General features: G+C 47.8%; 2 protein-coding genes across 2 annotated transcripts; one reads left to right on the forward strand and one right to left on the reverse strand.

Moving 5' to 3' along the window:
- Positions 1–23,684, forward strand: LOC144726787 (protein Hook homolog 3-like). Its single transcript, XM_078605682.1, has 22 exons — positions 1–281; positions 4,021–4,106; positions 5,380–5,452; positions 6,059–6,109; positions 6,863–6,995; positions 7,819–7,886; positions 8,353–8,424; positions 9,226–9,309; positions 9,736–9,914; positions 10,247–10,387; positions 10,535–10,736; positions 12,562–12,672; positions 13,834–13,909; positions 14,886–14,943; positions 15,634–15,774; positions 16,417–16,504; positions 17,629–17,663; positions 19,588–19,661; positions 20,368–20,468; positions 20,903–20,995; positions 21,338–21,409; positions 22,190–23,684. The coding sequence occupies exons 1-22, from the start codon at positions 237–239 to the stop codon at positions 22,391–22,393; spliced, it is 2,187 nt and encodes a 728-aa protein (XP_078461808.1). The 5' UTR covers positions 1–236; the 3' UTR covers positions 22,394–23,684.
- IFT25 (intraflagellar transport 25) lies at positions 22,926–27,600 on the reverse strand. The gene is made up of 5 exons (XM_078605683.1): positions 27,223–27,600; positions 26,107–26,213; positions 25,466–25,534; positions 24,664–24,707; positions 22,926–23,958 (listed from the first exon to the last, which is right to left on the reverse strand). Exons 1-5 carry the CDS (start codon positions 27,312–27,314, stop codon positions 23,851–23,853), a joined length of 420 nt encoding a protein of 139 aa, XP_078461809.1. The 5' UTR covers positions 27,315–27,600; the 3' UTR covers positions 22,926–23,850.
- Positions 27,601–27,659: the final 59 nt, after the last annotated feature.

The following is a 27,659-nucleotide window of genomic DNA, read 5'->3' on the forward strand; positions in this document are numbered from 1 at the left end:
TGAGGAAGTTGCGTACAGGTGAACTAACCTACGCGCAGGTGAGTCCCTCCTCCTCCTCACCACCACCATCACCTTCCTCCCCCCGTGTGCGCCAGGTGCGGAACGATCGAGTCGGTGGCCCCTGGATCACCGTGTCTCTCACCTCGCCTCCCTCGCCTCGCTCGCCTCACCACGGCTCCTGCTGCAGCCCGAGTCCCAGCGGAGTGCGAGGAGGAGGAGGAGGCACCGCGCCACTCATGGAGGCCGCCAACCCGGAGCTGTGCTGCAGCCTCCTCGTCTGGGTGAGAGGCGCAGCTCCAACACCTGCTGCTCCAACACCTGCCGCTCGGCCTCATCTTCACCTCCACAATCTCCTCATTCTCACGCTCATCGCCAACCTCTTCATCATCATCCCTCGCCTCGGACTTCTCTCATCTTGCTCACCCTCCAGCTCATCGTTTTTCATCCTCACCCTCTTCACCCTCATGTGGTCCTCATCAGTGTCCATCTTCACCCTCACTTGGACCTCATCAGTCGTCATCTTCACCCTCACATGGACCTCATCAGTCTCCCTCACCCCCTTGCCATTCATCGTCATTCTGCTCCCTCAAACTCATGTCCGTCCTTGTCTTTGTAATTCACCACAACCGCGTCACCGCCCGTGGTCTCTCCACTGCGGGACGAAGGGGGCCTCAATCCTCGCGCCGCGTGGGTTGTCACTTGCCCACACTTCACCACGCTGGTCCAGTGTGGGGTTGGTGATGGCGGGGAGCATAGGAAGTGCAGCACAACGACAGACGGCGCTGCACCACTTCTCCTCTGCTGCTGCTGATGCTGCTGATGCTGCTGCTGATGATGATGCTCGTGGTGGTGGTTGGTGGTCGCCCATCTGACGAGACGGCGGTGCCCATCGCTGGCGATTAGGGCCACGCTCGTGTGGACGGGGAACCGATTAGAACTCGCTGACATTCGCCAATCTACTGCTGGATGATGAGGACACCCCCTCCTCCCTAGGTCTTGCGCGGGTTCGCGGACGACGCAGTCGGTGTTCGACCATACTTCACCACGCCGGTCGTTGGGGCGTACCCCGCACGGAGGGGCCTCGACTCGAGGGCGCTCGGGGGAAATTCATACTTGTCGTTATGGGGGGGGGGGGGGGGGATACCCACACTTTACCCCACCACACGCGACCTGCCGACAAACTAACCCGCGTGTGTTGTTCCCGGTTTTCGGAATGTAAAAACAACAACATCGGGTTTGTCCGTCATGAGACGGGCATGATTGCCCTTCGCGGCAGAGCGGGCGGGGATGGCGCTGAGCCCTGCGTGCTATGTCTCCCCCCAACCCCGGGGCCTCCTCTGTCACAACTTGTAGAGCACCTTGCCGCATCGCTACGACGGTGTCTGTCTTGGCCACCACCGCCTCTTGTCACCGTTCGTCTTTGCTGCTGACGCTGCCACTTGCTGCTGCTGCTGCCGATGGCAAATGGTGGTGATGTTACATTCCCACAGGGGTAAACAAAAAAAGCGCTTGTTCCTTTCGTGGAGGGACAGACATGTGAAGGAGATGCATTGCCTGCTTGTTTATTTTGTTGCGTGTATTCTTCACAACGACGGGAATTATTATCGTGTGTTTCATATTCAATTTGGTTCACTTAATTTGGAATATTTTAAGTTCTGAGGACTAATAAATATCACGTTAACGCCCACGAGATGAACTTCTCTTTAGAAGGGAGCATTAGAAAATGCGGTGCTTCTAGGCGTAAATCAGAGGCGTTTAGAGGAATCTCAGAAGTAGTTCTGGGGTATCATCTTCAAGAGGACTTTCTTTGGCTCAGGGTGTTGACTGCCTTCTAATGAGGGTTGCAAATAAAAAAAAATTCCACAGGCACAGACCATAATCAAGGAATTCGACAACAAAAATAGTGTGGGAGCTAGAGTGCTTTCCCTACACAAGTCCACATACATGCATCGACATTGGCTTTCTCTTATGGCTTGCGCAGCTTTACACACATCTGCCAATCAATGAAGGTCCTTAATTAGTAGGGGCTCTGACTGGGGTCTGTGCAGCGGAGAGGTAGGTCCTAGGAAATCCTTTACTACATCTGTTGTTGTCACGTTCTGACTAGCCCCTACTGGACATCTGTACAAAAGAGCTTTATAGCGATTCGGATTCCTCCTAGAGTATAAATACATATTCTGGTTCTGATCTCTGCTGCTGTAGCAAGAATAAAGTGGATATGGGACCACCCCTGCCTGAAGCCACACTGGGGATTCCACACGGTTCTCAGCAAGCCTGTCAAGATTATGTCAAATAACCCTTACCCAGGCATTGCCACCGGCACATTCGAGGCCAATACATACGTAAATGCATATTGACGCAGTAATATGTACGTATGCATAATACAGTACTGCGTACACACACATACACGCATTAATCCCCTCTGCATACGAGGCAGCTTCGTTGCAATGCCACTGTCTACCCTTCTCCACTCGTTCCTCTTCTTCATCTACGTAGGGGCTCATGTCCATGAATGACATGAATCCTGTTTATTCATCAGATCATAAAATGCTGATTATCTGGATCTAACCCCGACCCAATTTAATCTATTCATTTTTATTCCATCTGTGATTCATTTTTCCTCTGAGTAACGTCACTGCTAATAACTCATCCTGCTTGAAGTCCGTTTTATTTTTAAGCAAGTTGAAGTCGGTCTTCTTTGCTTAAGGCAACGTTACTGGTGTATCTCCATCTTGACACCCTTTGAAATTGGTTATTAATGCCAAGATGGGAAATTGAACAAAGCAATTTTTTGTTACATTTTGTCAGATATTAAATGGAAAATCATCTTGGGAACGAATGTGCTAGTTTATAAATGCAAGCAATAAAACAATGAGTGTGACAGGTAGGTATGTATGATATTCTCAACACAATATACTCTTGCTGTCATCTTCTTGGTTCTTTCGGTAAAGTCACGTAGAAGGGAAATAATAAATTAATAAACATATAACATAATAAAATAATTCTCACGACGTTTCGGCCACAGCGCAAGCAGCCGTCCTCAGGTGAAGAACAGGGCTGTCGGAAAGACAGCGTCTGAATGAACACCACCAAGCTTGGCAGCGTATATTTAATCTGGGTTAGAGGAGGAGGGCGCCTTGAAAATGAATTTGCATATCAACACGAATTTAGTATATTTATGGAAAATGCAGATATGGGATTAGTCACTACTTGTGGAATGCGTAGGTTATGGGGGGGGGGGGGGGTCTCAAAGTACTCTTGCTGCTTTTAAACTATAGTGTGATGTCCCAAACCAGCTACATATTTTGCAGGTTCAACTATCGAGGCAGGGTGGTGTAGTGGTAACGAGGCAGGGTGGTGTAGTGGTAACGAGGCAGGATGGTGTAGTGGTAACATTTGTGCCTCACAGAAAGAGGGACCTGTGTTTGATTCCTGTTTCGGGTGCCTTTCTCTGTTGAGTTTGTATGTTCTCCCTCTGTTCTCCATGGGTTTCCTCCGGGTCCTGCAGATTCCTCCCATAGCTAAAAAAAGCCCCAGTTGTCGTGCTATTGGCCAAGCATCTCGATGCAAATAAAAAATTACTGGCAACGCACATGGCAGCAACGTCTCCCGCTGCTAAAAAAGAGTCTTGTGACTCGGGCTTTGCTGCATAAACGAGCGTAACTAGAAATAATCCGTGTATTTTATTTGTTATACATATGGCCCCGTTTATCCAGTTGCTTGGCTATTTTACAAGGGAGATCCGTGGGTGCGTGAGCACAGGAACGACACAAAAGACAGAGTAATAAAATCAATATGTTTATTAAAACGTTACAACAACAAAATGTCTTGAAGTTATCGTCTGGTACAAGAAAAGGGGATGTACTGGAGTAAGTCAACTGGTGGAATTATTGAGCTTGGGCTAGAGTTGGGAATCTTGCGATGAAATGTCATTTCGTGAATTTTGTCATCCCGTTGAGTTGACGGCAACGTGTGGCATGCAAACTCGATCGTCGGCCAATACATTTTGTTTTGCCGCAGGTGACAACATTCACCGAGAACCAGCAATGTCTCACTGTCGAAAATCTCGCCGATGGAGTGGTTCTGTCCGACGTTCTCCAGAAAATGTAAGCTTCTCTGCTTGTGCCGCGTGTCGCTTTGCGAATTGCTTGACTGTGTGAGATTTGTTCAAAGTGGCTGAGTGGCCAGCCTGCGACCCACCAGACTTGACAAGCCACAGTGCCATTGTTGGCCATGCAACCCAAACTATCGACCCGACCGTACAGTAAACCACTGGAGTCTGCACTCGTTCAATGGAGGAGGAATAACAAAACTACATGAACTCTCTCCTGAAGCTCTCCCGTGGCCAGCAGACCTCAACATTGGCATTTAGCGCCTGAACATATTGACATATGTAGGGGGGAAATGAATTGGTCTACTCGGATTACTAAAGTGTGCTAAGTGCTTTGCAAACCACCATTTCATGGGCTGTGCACCGCACGTAGTAATACTTTTCAAATCAAAAGTCTCTCTGTTGTGTGAATGGGATCATTTGTTTTACGTGGCATGTGTGCATGGATTATCATCGTCGGCCACGGTCCATCCCCTGTTTGGATGAAGGCCTACTAAAGTTACTGCCATCTCGAGCGAACCTGCATGAAAGAGGCATAATTAATTACAGATCTAGTCCATTGACTTTAGGAAAGTGGCAAACTGACAACACATTTAGCTTGGCATGCCTTTTTGCTAAATTATGTTTGCCAATCACAAAATAACAGACGCAATTGAAATGGTAACCGCAGTCATTACACATCCTCCATTCAGTGATAGGGAATCCCCCCCCCACTCCAAAACGACCTTGAGCTAAAGTGAGGACGTTAAATTCACCAGCTTTCCCCAAACACAACGATCCCATCGCGTGGCTCGTTATTATTCAGAATATAGGAGTGTCACTCTGGCATGAAGGCTTCCTCAAATTGCCTCTGCCAGATTTCTCGATTGGCAAGAAGGAATCGACAGTACCGTATCTGAAACAATTTGAGAACGAGAGAGAGAGAGTTGGAAATTTAAATGATGTTCCTTGCTTTGAAGACTCTTCACATTGACTACTCTCTCTGCTCGATGTATCCTGCACCCCACACCTCCGGACGGATTCGGAATGCCGCTGTCAGACTTGTCACCCCGCTCCTGTACACGTGTCCACGTCTCGCCAATCCTCCGTTTCCTCCCACTGGCTTCCGATGAAATCTGGAACTCAGTCGGGGAGAGAAAGTCGGAGACTGGCATCTGCTGCTTCTGCGGCGCCCGAAAGCAGCATGCACTATGATGCATGTGTGTTTGTGAACGTGCAGCAAGAGTGGAGTTCATTATTAATGAGCTGCGATGCCTGTGATTCCACAGAGACCCCGGGTGGTTTGACGCCGCCTGGGTCACACGCGTACGGAAGGACGTTGGGGACAGCTGGCGGCTAAAGGTGTGGAGACGTCGGACTGCGTAGCCGAAGGACATGAACATAAAATTAGTTATTTGTGATTCTTTTTGTCTTGCTCACGCCACTGCTAACAGAAGGGCCTCCACTGGATGGAGCTCGAGAGAGAGCCCTTCTAGTGGGTGTTTTAGGCCTACTCTTCCATGCAGGCCAGACGTCGTGGAAGCGTTTGGAGTTACCCACACTGTATTCCGTCACATGCGATCTGCCGACTGACTGACTGCGCGTGTGCCCATGTAATGTTCACCATTGCACAAAAGAGATGAACGTGCAGTTTGAGTTTAAAACGTTATTAAATCACAAGTTATAGTTTCAAGGTAATGCTCAGTTGAGAAAGCGTACTCCAGACATTCTTGTTCAAGCCAATGTTCGGTTGCAATGGGCAAATCAGTCATGAGGCATATTGCCCCCTTTATATGGGAAAATGAACGTCACTTAACTTTTATTAAGAACATAAAAGACATGCATGAAGTTGCAACACTATTTGTAGTTTGCATATGATGTATCACGCCTATACATTGTGTTATGTATGCATATATAGTGGTATTGCTACACTAGACTGTACTAATGCGTTTTATATTGAATCCCTAGGTCAGCAACCTGAAAAAAGTTCTGCAAGGCATTCAGGACTATTACAGCGAGGTGAGGCAATGAGGGCCGAAGAATAAAGACAGACACACACATCCATCGTAAAAACACGGGATTGAACTCTCAGTTTGTGGAACTTCACTGGAAAAAAGTCTTTATCTGACAACCTTGGAATACCCGATACTTACTGACATGCCACCCTCCTCACTTCAATTTAGTTTCACGAATGCATACAACTGGACAGCCGCAGAATTGTGTGTGTGTGTACGTACGTGTGTGTACGTGTGTGTGTACGTTTGAGTGGCTGTGTGTTTTGGGAGGAGCGTGGCGCTGTGGTTAGCGCGCTGCTCTACGAACCCGGCTACCCGCATTCAATTCACGACCAATAAGTGGCGAATATTTAAACTGAGCCTCCCTTAGGTCGACTCCGCCTTAAATGAATACCTGGAAAGGTGTGGAGTGCGCATCAGCACTGGTAAGACAAAGGCGGTCGGGCACATTGCTGGCCACCCACTGTCTCGTGCGCCGTGCCGACCATCATAGGTACTACTCACTAACATCACTGGCCCCAACAGTCTGTCAAAGACTAAACGGGAGGTTTCTGTGTCTGCGCGTGTGTGTGTGCGCGCGTGTGTGTGTGCGCGCGTGTGTGTGTGCGCGCGCGTGTGTGTGCGCGCGTGTGTGTGTGTGTGTGTGCGCGCGCGTGTGTGTGTGTGCGCGCGCGTGTGTGTGTGTGTGTGTGCGCGCGCGCGTGTGTGTGTGTGTGTGTGCGCGCGCGTGTGTGTGTGTGTGTGTGTGTGCGCGCAGGTGCTCGGCGTGCAGGTGTCTCCGGCGTGCGTGCCAGACGTGGCGGCGGTGGGGGAGCATGCCGACCACGCGGAGATGGGCAGGCTCCTGCAGCTGGTGCTGGGCTGCGCCATCAACTGCGAGAACAAGCAAGGTGCTTTGCGCTCGCGCACAGTCTGAGTGACCGTCGGGTTAACCAGCCACCCGTGGTTGATCATTGTGGCTGGTCCGTCAATAGGGCAAGTTCCCTAATAGCAACACATCTCCAACACGTCTGGCTCGTTCTTATTGGATCATCTTTCATGGAGTTTCGTCCCCCCCGCCCCCCGTTACGGGTGGACTCGTAGAGCTCGTGAAAGCTTAGTATGGAAATGTGAATGGGGACAACAGTGCAGTGGCTGAATAGTTAATATGGAGGCTGCAAAGCAGCAGCTCCTGTCTGGATTGTTGAATCAAATCCTCAACTGATGCATTACTTGGTGACGCCGAGTTGGCAGTGGTGCGTAATTAAAAAATAACGAACACATTCGTCAATAACACTGCGGCCTTAAAAGGAAAAATATACAATGGGTGACATTTCAAGCAATGGCCCTTCTCTTGCCCAAAAGTCACCTATTATGAATCTTTACAGTTAAGGCCACAGTGTGACTGACAATGGGCTACTGGGAACTCTTAGCCTCCTAGGTTGTGTGTATGTGTGTGGAGAGTGGTGGTGCAGTGGTTAGCGCCTGCGCTACGAACATGGCGACCCGAGTTCGATTCCCGCTCGTAGCCAACATGGGTCATGAATATCTGAACCAGTCCTGGGCCTCCCCTATGGTCCACTCAATCTTAAATGAGTACCTGGTGCGGTGTGTAAACATCAGCACTGAGGAGACAAAAGCAGCCGGGCGGGCGGGCGTGGGTGCCAGCCACACCACTCCCTCATAAGTGTGCCATCCCAGCCTTCATCGGTAATCTTTATCTTTTGTTTACAGAGCACATTGAAAACATCATGCAGCTGGAAGAGTCGGTTCAGCACGTGGTGATGGCTGCGATACAAGAGGTGAGCGCTTGGTTAACGGGGAGATGATGCGATCACCGTGGACGCGGCAGCTCCATAGCGAATGCGTGTGCCGATCGTTTCGCCACCCGTTTGTGGCAACTTGCAGCAGAAGCAATGCCCTGTATGGTGCAGTATTAAACACACGCTTAAAAAATACATATAATTTTCAACCCTTTGTCTATCCACTACTTGATGAAGGCCCCACCGGCCCCCCGCCCCCACGCCCCCACATGCTGTGCATGTCATGGGAGTTGTTTGATCAGACTTCACGCCGCCCGGTGCGGGTTGCGAACATGGGGGGCAACGCCGTCTGCGTCCCACTACGTAGCGTCACAGCAGTCTATATAGCACCTGTGCTGTACATGGTGGTGGGCCGTGCAAGTGTTATTCAAGTAATGTGAAGTAAGATGAAGTGTGGTTATGATGACCGTGGTAGTGTTGAAGTGAGCGTGCTGTGTTTCAACAGCTGTTGAGTCGAGAAGGAATGGGGCCGTCGGTTTCAATGTCTGCTGCGGATCTGGAAGCCCTGGAGAACGAGGTATGGCGTGAGTGAGCGAGCGAGTGAGCGTAGTGAACCACTGCTTTGACTTTGTTGCCCAAGCGGCTGTTATCCAAACCATACACTGGCTAAAGGTGAAGTCGTGAAATTTCTTGGTCATGCTTCTGCTAGCAGAAGGGTCTTCGGTAGAGGGAGCACTAATGGAGCCCTAGTTATAGGTATTTTGGCCTACTCTTCCCGCTGGTCAGACGTCTTGGAACGAGGTGAGTAGTAGCTGCACTTGAATCCCTCCACATGCGATCTGGTGATCGCCTCACTGCGGCGAACCCATTCCTACTGCTGGGTGGCCAGAGCATCGAATGGAATAAAAAAAAAACTCGCACAGTCGTTTCAACTGCCGTGCCAAGAGATTGAATTATAACAGACCTCTGGATTGCAAGTCCGGTGTGCTAATCGTTACATCACTGCAGCATTCTGCTACTTCACATGCAATGCTGAATCGTGACAGGCTGAGATACGCATCATTGTAATCTCATGAACGTTGCATCCATAAGCTTTATTTTCATTATCGTAGGAATTGTCAGTGTTATTAATTCTTACGCTTGTGATTAACTTTTCTGCCACAGTTTTATTTATGGAATTAAGTATCTAATAATTCAAACCTCAAGACTGCCTTTTAAAACGCCACTAAACAAACCTTGACAAATTAAATTGTCAGTTTAAACGTGTTACATTATTCGTCAAGTTCCATTTCTTTATTTTTTTGCCGGGTGCTGCTGAAATATGAGCGGTTGACTGGAGATGCTGCGCTTCCCCCGTTCTCTGCGCATGACCTCGCAGCTGAAAAGGTCAATGGACGCTCTGCAGGAGACGGAAGCGGAGAAGGCGGAGATCACGCAACGCTGCCACGTGCTCGATCAGCAGGTTTGAATGAAGAAATATAACAAATTCTCCGGGCGCACGCCGGCCCTTGATAACAAGTGTTCAAGCTCATGTCTCCGCATGCGGGCACTGGTAGCACACACCTGGAAATCCACGAGCGGACATTAAACGTCAAGTAACGTAAACGCGAAAAAGAGTGGGCCACGTGTGCCGTTCTTGCTGTCCACGGTTTGTTCAGGTTGAAGCGTACTCACAAATTTACTTCGGTGTTTTAAAATCGCCAAGCAGCATAGCCCTGCATGCTCTGAAATTACTGAGACGACTCACGTCTGTGAAAACGGTGGCACCTTCGTGAGATTAGCCTTGTGCTGCGAGAACTGCGCCAATTTCCGCACGAACGTGCCGACGACTTTATTCGCTCTGCGACAACGCTCTCCAGTTTTAAATCTCGGGCCGTCCCCTTCGCAGGCGTCCGCTCTGCTGGAGGAACGCAACGCCCTGCTGGCCGAGAACGAGGCGCTGGTTGAACGGCTGCACATGCTGGAGGCCGGGGAGGACTGCGTCGACGGGGGCCCGGGCAGCTCCAGCCGACGGGGCCTCCTCCACGTGCAGGCCCAGCTGGAGGAGCTGCGAGAGGAGAACTTCCGGTGCGTTTGCCGTCCGGGGTGCCTCGTGTGCGTGTTTGGACGCGCAGCCTGGCGTGTCTCCCATACTATCGTTTCCCACGTTACAACCGAGCTGTGCCGAGTAAAAGCTTGGCACGGTTCAGGAGGCGCCAGGGGGTTTTGTCCCGCTGCAGAACCCGAGCTGCGTGTCGCCGACTATCACATGCGTCCAACGTGTGACGTCTGCGGCACACGTGTGTAGTGGCTGACTTGAGGATATGGTTAATGCCATTAATGGTGAATGCAAAAGGAAACCTACTTTAGCGACCCAGGTGTTCCACCAGCTCTTAATTGACAACCCTCCCGCGTTTCAGGCTCGAGGCTGCCAAGGACGAGTGTCGCATACAGAACGAGCAGCTGCACAGGGAGCTGCTGGACGCGCAGGAGAAGAACGTGGAGATGTCCTCGCTGGTGGAGGAAACGCAGATACTCAAGGACGAGATGGACATCCTGAGGTGCGCAGCACCAACGGAAATCGTTCACACCGCTCGCGTATACAAATTTGCACCAGAAACTATCTTAAAATTATGGCTCCACGCCTGGTTCTGCCATCTCTCACCCCTCGCTCGTCCTCGCTCTCTCTCTATCTCCGCACGTGACAGGCACTCGTCCAGCCGTGTGGCGCAGCTCGAGGGCACGGTGGAGTCGTACAGGCGCCGCCTGGAGGAGCTGGGGGAGCTGAGGCGCCAGGTGCGACTGCTGGAGGAGAGGAACGAGGTGTCGCTGACGCGCGCGATAGGCCTGGAGGAAGAGCTGCGTCGGGCCAACGCGACGCGTGCCCAGCTCGAAATCTCGCGCACACAGGTGAGCCGTCCCCTGGGTCGTCACTCGCTCATCCTCGCGTCATCATCGTCCGTTAACGTCCTCCTCCTCCTCTTCTGCAAGTCCTCAACTGTCCTCCATGCATCTTCTTGGTTCTTTCGGTAAAGTCACGTAGAAGGGAAGTAATAAAATAATAAAAATTAAACATAATAAAATAATTCTCACGACGTTTCGGCCACAACGCAAGCAGCCGTCCTCACCTCACCTGATGACGGCTGCTTGCGTTGTGGCCGAAACGTTGTGAGAATTATTTTATTATGTTTTATTTTTATTATTTTATTACTTCCCTTCTACGTGACTTTACCGAAAGAACCAAGAAGATGAATCCCTGCAGTCACGAAAGCTTTAAATCGAAATGTCCTCCATACAGCTAATGCCTCTGACGGCTGATTGTTTTTAATCATGGTCCATCGAAGCAGATATCACAGAACTACTTGTGATGTCCATCCAAGTGTTTGGTAGAAGACGAGGAAAGAAGTCAATTGTCGTTCCTCAAGTTCACCAGCGTTTGTGCTTCCAGCGTGTCACATTACGAGACCAAGAATCTGAATCACTCGCGCAGAAAGTACAACCCTGTGGTAGAGAATGGGCTGTGGAAGTTTATATCACAGCACTACCTCCGAGATCCCTTAATATTATCTTTGGTCCACACAGCAGAGGTAACCTTTGCGCTGCCACTGACAGTAATATTTGTAACATGGCAATGAAACACATATGTTCAATTATCAGGGCTGGAATTTAGCCAAATTAAATGAAAACATTAATTTGATGCGATTGTTGTGGTGGGATTGGTGGCCGGTGCTGAAACCAATCAACTCGCTACACGTGAGATACCCGGTTTAATCACAGGGTAGCTGCCTGGATTTAAACCCCGGAGACTCATCAGTGGCAACCCGGCGCCCTGACCTCTGAGCCACCGGGTCACCTCTGGTTACCAGATTGTCAAACAACGCCACCATTCGACGATCGTCTCTGGGCTACGTTCACCATCGACCCCATGTTTTAGTCTCCTGCTGTTGTACAGTTTCTATAGCCGCATCATCGCTCATAATGCTTCGGAGACTACGAACATGAAACGAAATTATCGATGATGAGGCGCTGTGACTGATGATGCAGCCGGCACAGCGCTCCATCATTCGCTGTTTTGTTTTATGGTTTTAGTCGTCTCGAGAGGACCCCGCAGAATCAGACCTTTACAGAAATGCGGCGATTGCACCTGAAGGTCTTTTCAAAGTGGCAGAATGACTCGCGCGGGTATCGATGCCCTTGCTGTAGCATGGAACCGACGCCCTGGAGATTATGGGTTGGGATTTGGGCAGCTTTTTGTGATTGCATCAAATTTGAAAGCGTATCGAGTCCACTGGTCTCTGCTTGGTCACCAATAACTGCACAAAAAAATCCTAAAGTTTGGTTTTTCATTTTTTCGATTTAAAGCTTTCGTGACTGCAGGGATTCATCATATTTCCCTTCTACGTGACTTTACCGAAAGAACCAAGAAGATTTGGTTTTTCACTTAGAGCCATGATAACTAAATTGTTTTGTGACCACATCTGTGGGGGGAGGTTGTTCCCTGCAATATGTGGTAAATATCTGATTATTTCACAATATTTATAGCACTTATTGCCCTATGCAAGAACATAAATACGTGTTGGTTTTTGTTCATTGGAAAAAAATACATTTGCATTGCATCGTTGTACCAAGCGTGCTCGTATTGTAGCGTGGCATGGTCTCTATGCGGCTTGCTCACAACTCCATGCTGCCGGCCTGCGGTCGCTACGACCCCTGACCCCCGACTCCCGCCCCCTAGGCCATGGAGCTCCAGTCTCAGCTGCAGATTGCGGTGAGGCGCGTTGACCAAGCGGAGCTGGAGCTGAAGAGCCTGAGTGAGAAGCATGACGCCCTGCTGCAGGAGAAGGGGGTAAGGCCCCCTCCCCCGCACTCTGCTGTGAAGGCCCTGGGCAGACACGGTCGCAACGCCTGTTGAAGGCCTTTGATATAAAAGGATGCAAAAATGTTCGTCCGATTCCAGCTGATATTGCCTTAGTTTGTATGTATGTATGTTGAACTTATTTTGCACCGTACTTGGCCAACCGTGCTAATTGGAGGTGCAGGGGAAGGACAACAAACTAAACACGTAAAGCAGCTTAAAAAAATAAGTTTTAAATCTAGATTTAAAAGTGCATAGCTCCTTTGGCTCCCTAATATCGGAATGAAGAGCATTCCAGACGGCCGCAGAAGCGCATCCGAAAGCGCGCGATACAGTGACCATCTTTCAAGTGAATTGTTGACGTCTCTATTTTGTGTTGGATCCACATAGTACCAGAAGATGCCATTGCACCTCTGCTCAGAGGGTCGACACTTGTTCATGGCAAACGGTGGCAGCACCGTTTCACACTGGCCATCCAAATGTAGGAGGTCTGACCAGGAAGTTAAATGAGTTAATTATATTTTGTCCGTAATTATTTTGGCAGGGTGGTTGTGGCTATGCACGTGGCTTTTAGAGGCAGCGACAGTTGCTGGATCGCACAAATGTTGTGAAACTCCAATCCCGTGGGCGTCAGTGTCATGCCCTGACTTGCCAGGAGAAGGCAGTACAGCAAGTGGACTAATCACCATCTGTTTCCATCTGTACGGGGATATTGTTGCCCTCTCGCACACGTGCGTTTTCTCCGGGTGCTGCGGTTTCCTCCCACTCATAAAATAAACACTCGTCATTAATCGACTGAAAACATATTTAAATAAAAAACAAATTGCAGGACCCTCCTGAAAAAGAGTCATTGGACTCTATTCATTTTTAATGCGAGTCCCAATCAAAGCAGTCTCATTCCACATCGACACATCGCTGACAGCGACCGCGCGGCCTCCGCCATCTCGCCGCATTTGCTCTAACGATGTTGACGTCTTCAAAAACATGTGATCCTTTAAGAGGCAAGTTTGCGGAGATGCAGCGAGAGCGAGACAGAAGGAACCGCTCGGCACGCGGGCCTCGTCCGGAAGGTCACGTGTGGATCACGAGTGGCCGTGAGGGGGAGGGGAGCCCGCGCGTGCTCATTGCTTTTTGTTATTCCGCTCTGGGCAGCGCCTCGTACTGGAGCGGGATGCTCTACGGGAGGAAAACGACGAGCTGCACTGCTCGCAGCTGAACTCGCAGGCCGGTGAGTGGCGTGGAACTCTCGTTAGAACGGGACAGTATCCCATTTCCTGGAAATAACGGCCAAAATAATATGTTCAAACTGTGTGTCGGTGTAAAGTTGCCTGTTTGTAGCCTTACCCGGGCCTCTCCTGTGAGCTCCGCCAACCTTGGTGGCACTCGCAGGGCGTTTGGACGGAAAGGGCTTGACACGCGGTCCCCTGGGGTTAAACCCCCGAGTGGAGGGTTGGTTCCCAAATGCCTACAAACAAATATTTCGGAACGGCAAGCCATCAGGAGACCGGGAGAGTTTTGTTAGCAAACCTCCACTCCAGGGCGGCTGATGATGATGTTACATTTATGGTAATGGGGAGAACAAAACATTTAAATGAAATGGAACAAATTAAAATACAATTGAGACGAAAAATTATTGTAAGAATGAAACGACATGGCATTCATTCTTGAATAAATATGATGCCCAAATTATGTCAATTAATAAAATCTCTGTGGGAGTGAATCATGTTAAGCTTACGGCACAGCCACCGTAATTATCTTTTCAACTTGCCTGTGGAGAAACAACCGTCTCTCTCTGTGCTCTGATTAAACATCTTGAAGATTAAGTACATGTACAGCCCTTGGTAAATCCACTGCTGAATGAGCGATTCACCACACGGTGTGGGTCATGGGAGTTGCTTGACCTTACTTTAAAGGCTATGTACGGGTCGCCACTGAAATCGCTTCATGGGCCTTACCAAAAATAAACCGACTTCGCCACGCTGTTAGTGTGGGTTTGTGAAGTAGGTGAGCATAGATGTGGGAGCATAGGAGTATGGCACAACAATGGATTTTGCTGCGCTGCCCTCTGCTGCCCACCACGTAGCTCCGCAGCCTGTAGCACTTCTTACGCATGGCGGTTGCCCATCCAAGCACTGTCCAGGTGCAAACTCTGCTTAGCTTTCCAGATGTAACGTGTTTACTGCAACTTTTTTTGTCTTTCTCAGCCAGTTCCATGGGTCCTGGGGACAGTCTCGCTGGGGAAATCCTGCCACTCGATGTCCAGTGAGTTTGATTGATTGCCTCTCATGTCACATGTCCTCTATTTTCCTTTCTACGCTGTTTAATAATAAAATATCCTCGCTGCAGTTTGTCGGTGAGAGACCTTCTCAGCCAAGCTTTGATGAGTTCCGTGTCGTTTGGAGCGGTGTCCGACATTCCGCTCCACTTGCCCAGGAGCTTCTTGAGGAACCGTTAAAGTTTCACATTTATTTTGGTTAACCAAAGTGAGAGCTCAAGATAGTCCACGACAGTGCAATTTGCAAGAGTGACCTGGGTCGCCAAAATAACAAAGGCGAATCCAGCAGAAATGGGAACCAGGAGGAGTTGCCTGGGAGGAGGGAGTTCCACGAGATGGGGGTGCAGTTTTAACTTGTTCATTGTTACCGCGTGTGCTGTCTGAAGGGAGATCCCGAGGAAAAATGTTTTGCTCTTTGCCCTGCTGCCCATACAAGTTCTAGAGTGTAACGAGTAGCCAATGTAGAGGGCACAGCCACCGCCACGGAGGTGGCGGCTGGGCCCGTGCGCGGGCGCTCGATGGATTGTTGTGTTTATAAGATCTCTTGGGGAGGCCTTCACCCAGCAGTGGACGCTGATGATGATTATGATGAGCAATGAAAAAGGAAAAGTAGTGCACGTACTCTCTCTCACTCTCTTGCTCTCAGCCTCTCATCCAATCGCTTGCCTCACGCGCAGGGAGCAGGTGGCAGGGCTGCAGAGCGAGAAGCGTGCGTTGACGCGCCGGCTGGAGGAGCTGGAGAGGAAGCAGGCGGACGCGCTGAGCGCCCTCGCCACCGACTCGGCGTGCCGGCACGCCCAGCTGGAGGCCGACAACAGGTGGGGGTCCGCCACGGGGCTCCGCGCCAGGGGTGGGGAAAAAGCCTACGGTCCCCGGGTCAGAAAGGGCCCATGAGTCAGATGCGGCCCCGTGACGTCGCCTCGTACGGCCGTCGACGCGTGAGGCCCACCGCTTCTAAACGGCCCTCAAAACGATAATTATCCGTCACTGCAAGCATCTTGGCGGCACTAATCGGGTACTGGAGGGGGGATATTTTTAACCTGGCAGAGATTTGGTAGATGTCAAAATGCGAATCGTGGTGGCGTACGTGAGGGCTTAGAGGTTGGGAAATCGTGTGGCCTCATTGATCATTCAACCATCTGATGTCATCTCAATCTACTGAGGTGAGTCAGACGCAAGAGGGTGGACCTTTTCGACCTGGCAACAAGGCTGTGTTTTCCAATTTTAGCTCTTGCAGCAACAGGAGAAACCGAAGTGTGCGTGTTTATTTGAAAGTCCTATTCGACCCTCGAAAAAAATAAAAAGGCTTCCCCACCACTGCTCTACACGCATAGCTAAATACGCGCGTCCGCATAGCTAGATGCGTGCGCTTGACTGTGTGCAGTCCTGCACGGCTGCGTGTGCGGCGCCCGGCCGGATGGTTTTCCTGAGCCCGTGCGCTTACGGCGTGCTTGGTACAGGCTACAAGGGGAACAGGTGAGCGCGTTGCAGGCGCGTGTGGAAGAGCTCCAGTCGTCGCTGGCAGAGCAGGTGGAACGCGCCGACAACGTGAGCGTCTTGGACTTTGCAACATTTTGCCCTCTTCGCTACTTATTCACCCGCACAGCAGACTCGCAGAGGTCACTCGCTAATATCGGGATGTTGGTTATCTATAGAGCTCTTCATGCTCTGCAGCCACACTGTAAGTCACTCATTCGCTCAGCCTCTCACTAAATAACTACATCATCCATCTACTTGCTTTTATCAATGCCAACATCCAGAATAAACAAACACGTCATACGAGACCCAAACATCGCTCCTCCTGGCTTTGACATTCCTCCTCGAAGACACCAATGGTGTAACCATCAACCACACCGGAACATCACCAGGCCGATGCGCACGTCCCCTTCATAAATTGAAAACTGAAGACAAGCCACAGTAGTGCGATTGTGGCCATGCAACCCAAACTATGAGCCATGATAGTTTACCACCGTAGTCAGCGCTCCTTCAGCAGAGGAGGAAGAGAAAGACTCCTCCACGCACACTCTCGTGAAGCCCCTCGTTACGGCTAGCAGACATTGACATTGGCATTGAGCTCCTCGACACGTTGCCATCGTGTACGTGAGAGTAGAATCGCCCAGCCACACGTGGGAGTTGACGATATTTAACGTTGTACGCGCGGTGTGGTGCCCACACAATGACAACACATGCAGTGAAAACGTTATGCTCCAATCGCTGTTAACCGCAACCAACAAAGGTCTAGGCCATTTTCATATGAACGTAAGTTTACGTGCATCTTGTTTTGCAAAAACATTCAAACATCATACGAACTATATATTTATAATAAAAATAAAACATAATAAAATAATTCTCACGACGTTTCGGCCACAACGCAAGCAGCCGTCTTCAGGTGGAGAACAGGTCTGTCGAGAAGGCAGAGTCTGAATGGCACGCCCCAGGCTTGGAGCGACTATTTATGCTGGGATGGAGGGGCGAAGTGCGTCTTGACAAAATCATTTGCATATCAAGAGGAATTTAGCATATTTATGGGAAATGCAGATATGCGATTAGTACTACTTGTGAAATACGGAAATGCAGATATGCGATTAGTGGTGCCACTTACAAGCTGTTGAAACTGAACAGTTGTGTTAAATACAATCTGCACGTCTCACCTGCCTGATTGTTTCCCTTAGGCCACTGCTCTCAACAAGAAACTGGACCATCAACTGTGAGTTTGAATTTACATGGTGCACTTATATATTATACCAGTACAAGAGTGGCTTTGCTTAAACCAATGCTGGTGAACTGCCAGGTGTTGATATGCAAGCTATACAATACAGAACGCAACGTAATAATTTTGGTCGTTGTAGAGAATGTAACAAAATAAGCCATCCTTCACTTATCCCTCTCTCTCGACACAAACATTGTAAGTAGTTTTTTTGAGACATCCCATCGGCCACACACCAATACTGCTGAAAATAGTAGATAACAGTCGGTGAATGCATAGCCTCATCCATTGTGTAAGTATAGGCCTAGGCTTTTTCATATAATTTAACTGAGATTGCATTTCGATTTAAAGCTTTCGTGACTGCAGGGATTCATATTCTTGGTTCTGTCGGTAAAGTCGCGTAGAAGGGAAATAATAAAATAATAAAAATAAAACAATAAAATTAATCACGACGTTTCGATTGCAACACAAGCAATCATCATCAGGTGTGAAAACCACAGGAATTTGCTGAAAAATTTCTTGTTTTATTTTTATTATTTTATTATTTCCCTTCTACGTGACTTTACCGAAAGAACCAAGAATATGAGATTGCATGTCCAGAGCCATCTACAAATGTTATGTTTGTGTGCTTACTCTCGTACACACGACCGGATGCTGAAGTATGAACTAATTGGGACATTTTGTTAACGTGACAAACCTCACTAATTGGCCTCGTCAGATGGAGGTAAGTTTACGACACATTTACATTTTCTCGACCTAATCCCCCAAAAATGCTTATGAACATGTACATCTTGCCTGAATACTGCAAGACCCTTGCCACACTCGTACGGTGGACGCTAGTCCAGCGATCACCGCTGCTGGAGTCACTCAGCGCAGATCCACAATACACGCGATGGGGTGCGATGCCCTCGTTGGTTGTAAGTTTGTGTTCTAGCTTGTGGACAAGTTAATATTGACATTAAAGAAGCCCCATCCTGTTAAGCCCAGTTTAAATATTGTCACGGCTCTTTGAGTGAAGCCAAAATGAGCTGCATTGGCTCTTGGTGAGTAAAACAGCGACTGCCCCTGCCACGTGTACCAGCTGTGGGAGTCTTTGTCATTGATACAGCACACATCCGCTATGAGCAGTGGTGTATTGGAAAAAAGAGCTCTGAATGTGCTTCCAATCTCGGCACATCGGTAGGTTGTAACACCCAAAGGAGGCCTACAATAGCCAGCTTCTGTAGAACATTCCCAAAGCACTCTGGTCTTATAAGCGATGCAATCATTTGAAGCTGTTGATTTTTTTCTGGAATCTTAAGCCTAAATTGCAATTTTTGAACCAAAACAAATTAGAGACATAATTTTGACTGGTAAGGAAAGGATGATGGCCGATGGACGAGAAGGGTGACAGAATGAGAGCCAACGGGGAGCTCTGGACAGTGAGTGATGACTGCTCATATAGTCATGAAATCACCTTGTTTGCATAAGAGGGTTTGATTGTGGCATTACTGGGTCATGGGATGGAGAGGCCTCAATCAAGCAGTAGAAGGACCATGTCTGATGATGGTGACCCATCATTATTCCTCTTTCAAATTTGCTTCACAAATTGTGGTTATGTGGACTAAACGATGATAATTCGGAAATGTTTTTAAAAGACTTATCTGGGTCTTATAGGTCAAGGCCATTGTAGGTGAACTTTAATATTAATAAATACCAAACCACCACTGGAAATATATTATCTTGGCCCCATGGGGCACAATAAGTCAATAATTGCAAACCTTTTACAAGTGCACTGGTAAAAAACAAATATTTGGTCAAATCTACTTCATGTGATTTTTTCATCACACATTACGACTGAATATTTGCAATCGTGACAAATGCCCTCGATTTAAAACGACCCTGTGGTTTCCTTGTGCCCCTTCCCGCCCGTTGCTCTGTGTAGGGAGACATTGCAGGAGTCTAGGCGCAAGGAGCCGCAAGAGGAGCAGCCCCAGCAGCCACCGGTCCCTAAAACCTGTACGCCGCTCAGCCCACCGTGGCACCCTATTATGGGCTGAAATAAAAAACAAAACTCCCTTTTGCACTCTACACAGAACGACCTGGGTCCAGTGCAGTTTGGAGTGGTCTTGCAAATGAGGCCTACAAGATCCCTCCACTTCTTTGGCAAGGGTAGACGGTTGTCTGCCAGGGCAGTACAAGCAACCCAAATTAAAAATGTCAGATTTGCTTTAATATGACACTAATTTAATCAACGTTAATAGTGGCGCGCTGAACCAATCTGACCTTATATACACGGCACTGCATGTGTCGTCTCTCGTTACGCCAGTGGCAATGCTGGGGTGACGCAGATCACACAGGATCGTGACACGGGTGACAACCCCTCGTCCTCTCCACTATTATGACATCACCATAATATCATTAAACTCGCAACCGCAAGTGTCGGTGCGTCTAGTGGTCTCAAGTTGATGGGGCATTGGTCTCATGAGCTTGCCTTGTTATTTTGGATTGGGGCTACTTAGAGCACTAGAGTCTGGTACTAACACGGTGCTAGAGTCCGTTTCGTCACTGGGATCTCAGCGGTACCGGCTTCATTATTTTGGTCTTTCGGCTGCCAAGCCACACCTCCACGTGCGTTTGTTATTTACCGTTGGTAATCAAGCAACTGCGGTGGGTCGCGGCTCTTTGGCACGGTGGTGGTGATTGGCATCGTTGTGTGCTTCAGCTGAGCGTGAAGAGGAGTTGGAGTCGTTGCTGCGAAAGAAGACCGAGGACATGCGCTCCATGGAGGAGCGCTACAAGAGATACCTGGAGAAGGCCAAGCTGGTGAGTGCCTCCAGCATGACGCTTCGCCAGAAGCCACCTTACACAGTTGCGCTATGTACACGTTTCAAGGTTTATTTTGCGTAACCAGGGCGAGAACTCAAGAGTATTATTCGCAAGACTGCATTGGGTCACCAAAATTACTCGAGCAAAAACTAATTAAAGTACTGCAATGAAGCAAATATAAATCAGAGCAAAAACAACTGTCCCATGAGAAAGACAAACGATTGCACAAACACAATTTAATCAACGTTAATTCCGTGCAGATAAAGTTGGCTGAGGCAGATTAGTGTCAGACTGATCGTATGACAATTACAGTTGCTCTACTCGCCTCCCCCCCCCTTATCCAAGAGGCAGCGGAGCCATGCCCAATGCCTGCCTGTGCGCGTGTATGTGCTGTAAGGACCTGTGTATCTGTTCGTGTGCGTGTGCATCAGGTGATCCGCACCATGGATCCCAAGCAGAGCCCAGAAATGGCAGCGCTCCGAGGGCAGCTACTTGAGCGCGAGCGGCAGTTGAACCAACTGCAGGTGAGAGCACGGCCGCCCAATTGTCTTATCAGCTATTTTATAAGTCAAAATAAAAGAAAAAAAAGTTCATTTCTTACCCCCTTATGTTTCAAGCAACACAAAACTCACTTGGGCCTTTGTGTATTATGCAAAAAAAAATAACTTCCTGAAAGAATGCATTATGGTCTTCTTGTCTAAGGTCTCACCATCACGAGTTATTCCTGTGGTTGCCATGCCCTCGTTGGCCTGCAATAAAAGTCAAGGGAATTACATTCGAGTCTTCTTTCACAATATCGCTTACATGCCAATTCTAGTTTAAATGTCAGCAGGATCTGATGACCTTTTGGCCTTTTGACTTTTCAGAAGGAAAATGAGCAGATTCTGGCTCAAAAGCAGGAGGAGGAAAAGCTGATGACGACTGCTTGGTACAGCATGGTGAGTCTCCCGCTGTCTCGTCCCTGTTGTTCGCTTGATCCCTCGCGAGTATATTGGACGTGTTTAAAATAGCTCCCAAATCAAACGCTTCATTCGCGACGGATTGATCCGAGACACCGCGCGAAATAACTGTGGAACTTTGGAGTTTGGTTTGTTCCACAGATGACGATCCCGTTTAGCCAGTTGCCTGGCTGTTTTACACCGGATATTAGCAGTTTCGCGAGCATAGAAGCAACCGCAAAAACAAGACAAAAACGTCGGTATTGCAGAGAACGAGTGCAGGGTCCTTAGTGATGACACAATGTTGCTCTGAAGAGTGTTGATAAATACATTTCAACTTGTAATATGCACAGTATTGCCCAAGATCTGTGGTCTATTAAGTTGATATCAAACAATGATGGTGATGTGATGATTTTGATTTTATTACAACAGTAATTTATAATTTGTAACAGTTTTTGTCTACTCACAACAAGGGAAGGATTAAAAGCGCAGGAAGGCAGCCAGAACCGGCGCCAAGCTCTGTGATCCGATATTGGAATGTTTGGCCAACTCCATTAATGAGTGTTTATACATGTGGGAGAAAACACACACATCTGAAGGCGTGAATAAAAAAAATACCCTAGCAAGCCAAGTGATGGCGTGTTCAATGCCCCACGCGTGGTTTGTGTGACCCACCAACCCTCCCGTCGAAAGTTCCGGTTTACAGGCATGTTGCAGCAGCGCCCAGCTGCTGGTAATGATTGTTGATCTGATGTGATGTGGGGTTTTTTCTGGTGACAGGGCATGGGGCTGCAGCGTCAGTCTGTGCAGGAGAGGCTGGCCGCCATGGGCGGTACGGAGTGCTCCTTCCTGTCGCGCCAGCGCAGTGTGTCACGTCGCACACCACAGAGCTTCCTGGCTAACCCGGCCACCCCGCTACGCAACCCAGCAATGTCGCTGCGCAACACCGCACCAACAGAGAGCAACTTGTCCTCCAGGTTCTGATTCCAAGTTTCTTGAGGTTTTTGTCAGGTGAACTAAACATCTTGCGAACGTGTGATGTAAACTGGACCCCGATTGGTGCACGTTGGAATATAAGAGGGTAAAGCTGCATCTCTGCAATTGTTCACTCACAACACTGAGAGTGAAAGGGTCTTTTCTGGAGGGAAGCTCTAGAAGAGCCACTTGAAGAGATGGTATGTTTGCCCACTCTTTCACACGTTGGATTAATTATAATGGAGCCAAAATACAATTTTAGCAATAATACATTTTTAGAAAAATTCAAGCAACATCATCATGGTTGTTAACCTATAAATCTATTTCGGAAATAACTATGTTTGATCAGTTGCCACTATTCATTCATTATTAAAGAAAGCAATTATCTAAAACATTGTAATTATTTTCCCAAATTTATTTTGAAAAGCTTCCAATTCCTTGACTTGTTGGTAAATATTGTGATGAACTTTTTAGTTGTGATTGTGCATCCTCAACTTCAGTGTCTTAACATTTTCAAGAATTTCAATAAGATATGTTAATATTAATTTCAGGGTTTTTTTTAATGGAGCATATACAATCCTTAAAAGCAATATATGTAAGATTTGAAGAGAGCTACCTAACATAGGAATATGCTAGATTTTAATTTCAATGACAAACCATTATTTTTTTTTATCTCCATAAATACTTCAAAAACAATAAAAATGCAATGGTTTACAGTTTGGCAGAGTTAATTTTCAAATCAAAATACGTTCGTGAATTACCTTTTTAACGCACGTTTATTTGCCTTAAGATATAGAGACAGCAATAAACAAAAACTGCAATATCGTACACATGACCCTACAGAGGGAACATCTCTTTTAAGCTCTTAATGTTTTGATCTTGTCAATGACACGAAGTACAACATGGACAGAATATGCATGCGGAACGTGGACTTAATTTATGCAGTCGGCATACCTCTGTGAAAACGAAGGACAACCATTCAACAAAGCATTTCTATATTTCCCTGGCATCCTACACTGGATATTTTTAATGCTAAATGTGTGTAAGTTGTCTAGATGGATTTCACTGTTGATTTAATTATACATGTCTGTTTTAATAGAAACGCTAACTTTCTTATCTTAAGTACTTTTATGACGCGGTTTGTATGGTAATTAAAACACATTCATCAAGCTGAAATTTACCCAAATCATAATATATTTTGTACAATTGTCTTCAGAGCACCGATGTTGTATATTGATTGAATGTATATTTTAGATTCAGTATTGTAACATGTTAAATAATAAACACCTGTTATAAATGACCCGCGTTTAAAATGTGTAAAATGTTGAATGATAGGGATCGTTGAATGATAGGATTCGCTTCTGTTTTGACCTTCTCGTTCTGGGCGATTTGGTCACAGTTAGATATTGCGTGTGTGTGAAATTGAATTCAGCTGGCATACATAAGGGTGATAAAATGTATATGTTTTATCTGCGCTGGATGTTTCCTGCCACAGACACGCGATGAACGGACGTGAAGTGGTCGTACGCGGAGCGAATGATAAATCGCAGATGCTGAGCTTGAACTATTTTTACCTGGAAGAAAAGGTCAAAGTAGTTAGGCTATCATGTTTCATCTTCTCAGAGTGGCAAACAATATCATGGGGTCAATTAAAATGCACGTTATTATTTTGAAAGTACCACACTTAAGTGTTATGATTATAATCACTACGGAGTGCACCCAACTAAGCACGGGAGAGGAACACGAGAGCTTGTGACAAGAGGAAGTGCTGACACGTTGACCATCCACTTCTGAACCCACCGAGCTGACACCGATGGATTAAAGGGTGTCTTGATTTACAGAGTCCCTGTAAAGATGGGAGTTCTCTAACTTCTACCCCACCATACGCGACCTGCCGGATGGCTTGTGATGTACCCATTTATACTGCTGGGTGGACCGAACATACTGTGGATCTGTAGTTTTGCCCCATATGAAATCGGGAAATCCTAAACTTAAGTTCCCAAGGGAAATTTTCTGTAATCTTTGTGGATTGCTTTACATTTGTGATTTTTTTTTATTTAGCTATAATACTGGTGCTAATGGGTCCACTCTAAAGCTCTGCAACGCTTTTGGTAATTCGCAGAACGTACTGCAAGGCAGCATGAACACATTGGCTGCATGCAGAAGTGGATAGCTGTGATTAGTCACTCAGCCATTCAGCCACCCAGAATGGATGTAAAGTGTTGAAAATTAGCTGGTGCTTCATAGAAACCAATGTATATTAATTAATATTAACTCACATTGATGTCTTCAGTCTGCAGATTGCTTTCATTGTGTTCAAGCTCTGGTAGGGAAAACAAGTCATGCATTCTTATTAGAGTAAATACAACAGTCGATTACCACCAACCCTTAGTCCTCCGACTACCAAAGGTACCTTTGGCATTTAAGCTTCGTGCATGTATGAATTTGTTAATTTTGCAATGATGCATGCAATAGAAAACGCTTTATTTTAACAAATAGATTGTGCTGTGACACGTCAGCGTAAGCCCCCTTCCCCGAATGTAAAAGCCCCCCCCCCCCTTTGACCTTCAGCTTCCATTACAAGACCCCCACTGCTCACTTTCCCACTCTAATACTTAGGTCCCGTTATTTTATGACATGTTACATTGCATATCTGACCAGTGCAGTATTTGTCCACTGTGTGACTGTCGTTTTCGATAAACGTTAACATATCAGTGCTCACAATTCCGCCTGTACTTAACCCCGCAGAGGTTAACTTCGTGAGCTGTCAGTTAACATGCTTGGTGATCCAGGCTCAAACCTGCTTAGATCACGCAGCAGTCAGGGTGATTTGGTCATTCGCCTTAATGAAACTTTGACGTGCAGGTTACATTCAATGGAATACAGATTGTGGATAGCTCACTGGAATCGTTGATTGAGTATTGCCACAGGTAAAGGTGCAAGCAAAAGAAAATACTGACCGCCATAGAGAAAAATAGCAGGCAGACAGACAACTTTCAATTTTATATATACATACACGGCGTGATAACCGGAACATTTTGCTTCATGATATGCAATGCTGCCAAATGCGTCCAGGCATACCTATCTCAGACAGTGGCTCGAAATTGATTGGCTCAGATGACATGCTGTGCTCCACAGCTAACTTGCGCACTGAAAAATAACAAGCACACATTTACATTAAAGCATCATTACCGTTTTCAAATTACCAAAAGCTGTGCAGAGCTTTAGAGTGAACCATTAGTGCCAGTATTATAGCTAAATAAAAAAAATTGACACATTGTAAAGCAAGCCACATTACATCCTTCGCTGCCCCGTCTTCACACCCCCAACATGAAATGTGACAGTATCTTTCATAAAGATACTTGGATCGAACAAACGATACATCTCTGCCAAAATTACTGTCGCATCATCTAATGCACTCGTGATTACTTGAACTGTATGGCAATTATAGAACTTATGACTGAACCCTCTTTCATGAGACACCCCCTTGAAGCATCGTGAATGTAACTGGATCCTGCTCGACACACCAAAGGCCGTTTTCCCACTAGTTCTTTGAGCGACCCTCTCGTTCGCTCAGAGTGTTGCCACCGCAGCTTCGAGCTGCGCAAAAAGCAGCAGTTTTTGCAGTTATCTGGAGTTTTGCAGCGCACGGTCCTTTGCGTCACGATCTTTGACTGTGCGGGCAGCACGTGCTACACGTGTCATCAGTGGAAGAGGGTTACCATTGTAGCACTCGATCCTCATGGACTGGATGCTGGTGACATCTGCCAAGGTGATAATAAACTCTTGCGGGAATGTGCCTGTACTCATCCAGAATGTGGAACTGCTCCTGCAGGGAAAGAAAATAGAAACACACACAAACTACTAACAGGATTCTTTATTCCAGTGATAATCACGCTATCTTCCCCGGAGCCTTTACACCAAGAGTATAATATATTCCGTGAGAAATGAGCAATTAATTAGAACGTGCAATGTATTCTAATTAAACACATTGTTATTGTACCGTTTCCAAATTTACATGCGTTTGGTTTCTCCCATGGGAAAAAAACTGTTTGGGTCTATCTCCTCCACAAAAAAAAACTATTTTGGTAAATCTCACAAAGCTAAGCACTCTTGAACCACATGTCTCCCAAAACCCGGATATATTAGAGTACTTCAACGATCTGTTCTGGTGGGCCACGTAACAAAGTAAGCAGCCGTCGGTACAAGCTGGTGAAGGCGGGGAGGATAACCCAAGACCACCAGTGTTGATATCAATCGCCACAGGTGTTAGCCGTGGCCGTGTCTTCCCGGGAGTCGATCACGCACTACGCACACCACTGCCCCACCGCTCCCCAACTAAGTCCACTCAGCCATCTGTCATTCAATCCACTGCTGGATGAAAGCGTGCTCACGTGGTGTTCACCACGGTTTGGGAGGGGGGGTAGTCTGGTTGACCATAATTCTAGATTTGAAGCTTTCGTGACTGCAAGGATTCATATTCTTAGGTTTTTTTGTTTTTTTTTAGGTTTTTTTTTAGGTTTTTCGTGACTTTACCGAAAAAACCTAAGAATATGGTTGACCATACTTCACCACGCCGGTTACCACGACAGTGAAAATGAAGTGAACTCGTGACCGGGTCTCCCCAGCGGTCGATCACGCACTGCGCACACCACTGCCCCACCGCTCCCCAACCAAGTCCACCCAGCCATCTGTCATTCAATCCACTGCTGGATGAAAGCGTGCTCACGTCGTGTTCACCACGGTTGGGGGGGTAGTCTGACCATACTTCACCACGCCGGTGACCACCACAGTGGAACTGAAGTGAACTCGGGAGCCTTCCTCCCGGGGTCTCTCACCCGTCCGTCACGCTCTCCGCGGGGTATCGCTCGTCGCTGCTCGTGGCCAGGGAGACCCGGGCTCCCGCGGAGCTCAGCGCCACGTCCTCCATCACGCACACGGAGACGCAGCCAAGAGGCCCTCCAACACCACCCCGGCCTACCGCTCGCTGTGCCCGTGTGGTCACGCCGGTGAGAATCACCGCCTCGAGTATGAACGTAGCTCGATTCGTCGAACGCACGGCCGGTATGTTCGTCAGCCCGTGAGTCTATTGCTCTATTGAAACGCCACCCTATCGATCTATTTGCTCTGAATGATCGCTTCGTCTTTGCATCGTTGTCGCCGCTACTCCACGAGTCGAGGCGACGCAGCTACTGTACCTACTGTCTCTGAGTCGCGCGTTGCCAATGGTGATGGATCGATTTCTCGTTTCTCGATTCACGAAGGTTACAATTTT

This window comes from Lampetra planeri, chromosome 24, assembly GCF_965212315.1.
Source record: "Lampetra planeri chromosome 24, kcLamPlan1.2.h2, whole genome shotgun sequence".
Lineage (NCBI taxonomy): Eukaryota > Metazoa > Chordata > Hyperoartia > Petromyzontiformes > Petromyzontidae > Lampetra > Lampetra planeri.

Coding starts and splice junctions, on each gene's coding strand:
- LOC144726787 (XM_078605682.1), top strand. CDS start 237: ATGGAGGCCGCCAACCCGGAGCTGTGCTGCAGCCTCCTCGTCTGG. Junction 5,453..6,058: donor GGGACAGCTGGCGGCTAAAG/GTGTGGAGACGT, acceptor TTGAATCCCTAG/GTCAGCAACCTGAAAAAAGT. Junction 10,388..10,534: donor GACGAGATGGACATCCTGAG/GTGCGCAGCACC, acceptor CGCACGTGACAG/GCACTCGTCCAGCCGTGTGG.
- IFT25 (XM_078605683.1), bottom strand. CDS start 27,314: ATGGAGGACGTGGCGCTGAGCTCCGCGGGAGCCCGGGTCTCCCTGGCC. Junction 26,214..27,222: donor GCGGAGAGCGTGACGGACGG/GTGAGAGACCCC, acceptor CTTTCCCTGCAG/GAGCAGTTCCACATTCTGGA. Junction 23,959..24,663: donor TGCAGACTGAAGACATCAAT/GTGAGTTAATAT, acceptor CTTTTCTTCCAG/GTAAAAATAGTTCAAGCTCA.